Source organism: Asparagus officinalis, chromosome 3, assembly GCF_001876935.1.
Source record: "Asparagus officinalis chromosome 3, Aspof.V1, whole genome shotgun sequence".
NCBI classification, from domain to species: Eukaryota; Viridiplantae; Streptophyta; class Magnoliopsida; order Asparagales; family Asparagaceae; genus Asparagus; species Asparagus officinalis.
This window is the reverse complement of record NC_033796.1, coordinates 11988040-11989377: the sequence shown is the minus strand read 5'-3', so window position 1 is coordinate 11989377 and position 1338 is coordinate 11988040. Positions and strand designations below refer to the sequence as shown.

General features: G+C 49.3%; 1 protein-coding gene across 1 annotated transcript; it reads right to left on the bottom strand.

Moving 5' to 3' along the window:
• Positions 152 to 706, bottom strand: LOC109834633. Its single transcript, XM_020402666.1, has one exon. The coding sequence runs from the start codon at positions 704 to 706 to the stop codon at positions 152 to 154; it is 555 nt and encodes a 184-aa protein (XP_020258255.1).

The following is a 1338-nucleotide window of genomic DNA, read 5'->3' as shown; positions in this document are numbered from 1 at the left end:
CTGAGACCGCTTCCTCAAGTGAGGGAATCCTCGTCTGAGCCAGTAGCATAGCAACCCTCTGCTCAAACATCGGGGCCAGACCCTGGAGGAACACCATAACCCTATCCTCCATCTCAATCTCAGAACATATAGGATCAGTGCAGCATCGTCGTCAGACCCTAAAGTGGCCCTGATCCAGCCATAAGCGATCCAGTTCTATAGCATACTCCTGCACAGTCTTCTCCCCCTGTACCAAAGCCGAGATCTCCCTCTTGATTTGGTACACCCGCAGGTTGTTCCTAGCACCATCGTAGGTCCTCCTCAGCTTTTCCCAGACATCATGTACCTTCGCTATGCCATCCACTGTGGACGCAATACCCGAAGTCAGTGAGCTCAGGAGCCAAATATATACCTGCATGTGAGTTGACTTCCACTCAGCTCTCTCAGGTGCATTCTGACTCGGCTCCTCCTTCTCTCCAGTCAAGTACCCCTCCAGACCCTTCCCTTCCAGAGTGTACCTCACCCGACGCGACCAGCTTAGATAAGTGGCTGGACCCTCGAGTTTCATATCAATCGGTGGCAACTCAATCTTCTGCTTTGGCTTGCTCTCACTCGCTGACATCTTGAATGCTCGCATCAGAACCACGACATCATCAGGATTCAGCTTTGACATCACCTCGGCCAGAGGATTTGTGTTGCCACTCCCCTCCTCCTTCTCGGTCGTCATTGATCTGATTCCGATCTACGCCTCGAGTATCGATCTAAGTCTAGATCCACATCACCTCTAACCTCTTCATCTTCCTTCTAACCCGATCTAGATCTTATCTCATCAAGATTCAAGTTAAACAAAAAACTACAGAACCCGATTAATAACCCAATCCAAACCCGCTGCTCAGGTATCGTGGGTGGAGGCCGGACGATCTCTGTCCCCAAATTTCTAGGGTTTTAAGAATCCCAAAAACACTCTCAAATCAAAACCCTAACCTGGTGGTGGAGGCGGCTGAACAGTGTTGATGGCCGGAGACTGAAGCAGTGGTGGCCGGAGACTAATGGTGATGGCTGACTGATGGCGGCGGCTGAAGAAGCAGTGGTGGCCGGAGACAAGGACTGATGGCGGCGACCGAACCTGGTGGTGGTGGAGGCGGCACTAGGGTTAGGGTTAGGGGCTCTGATACCAAATAGGAATTTTGAGAGAGAGAAATTGAATCAGGAAAAAGCCACTTTCTTCATTAACCTCTTAGGCTTATATAATGTGTTACATTTTACATCCAAGCCCTTATCTTTCTATAAACTACATATTTCAACACCCTTCCATGAATTTGCATTTCCAACTACAGGGCAATCCTCACAGATAGTTAA

Excerpts from the sequence above, each read along its gene's own strand:
- LOC109834633 (XM_020402666.1), bottom strand. The coding sequence starts at position 706 with ATGACGACCGAGAAGGAGGAGGGGAGTGGCAACACAAATCCTCTGGCC.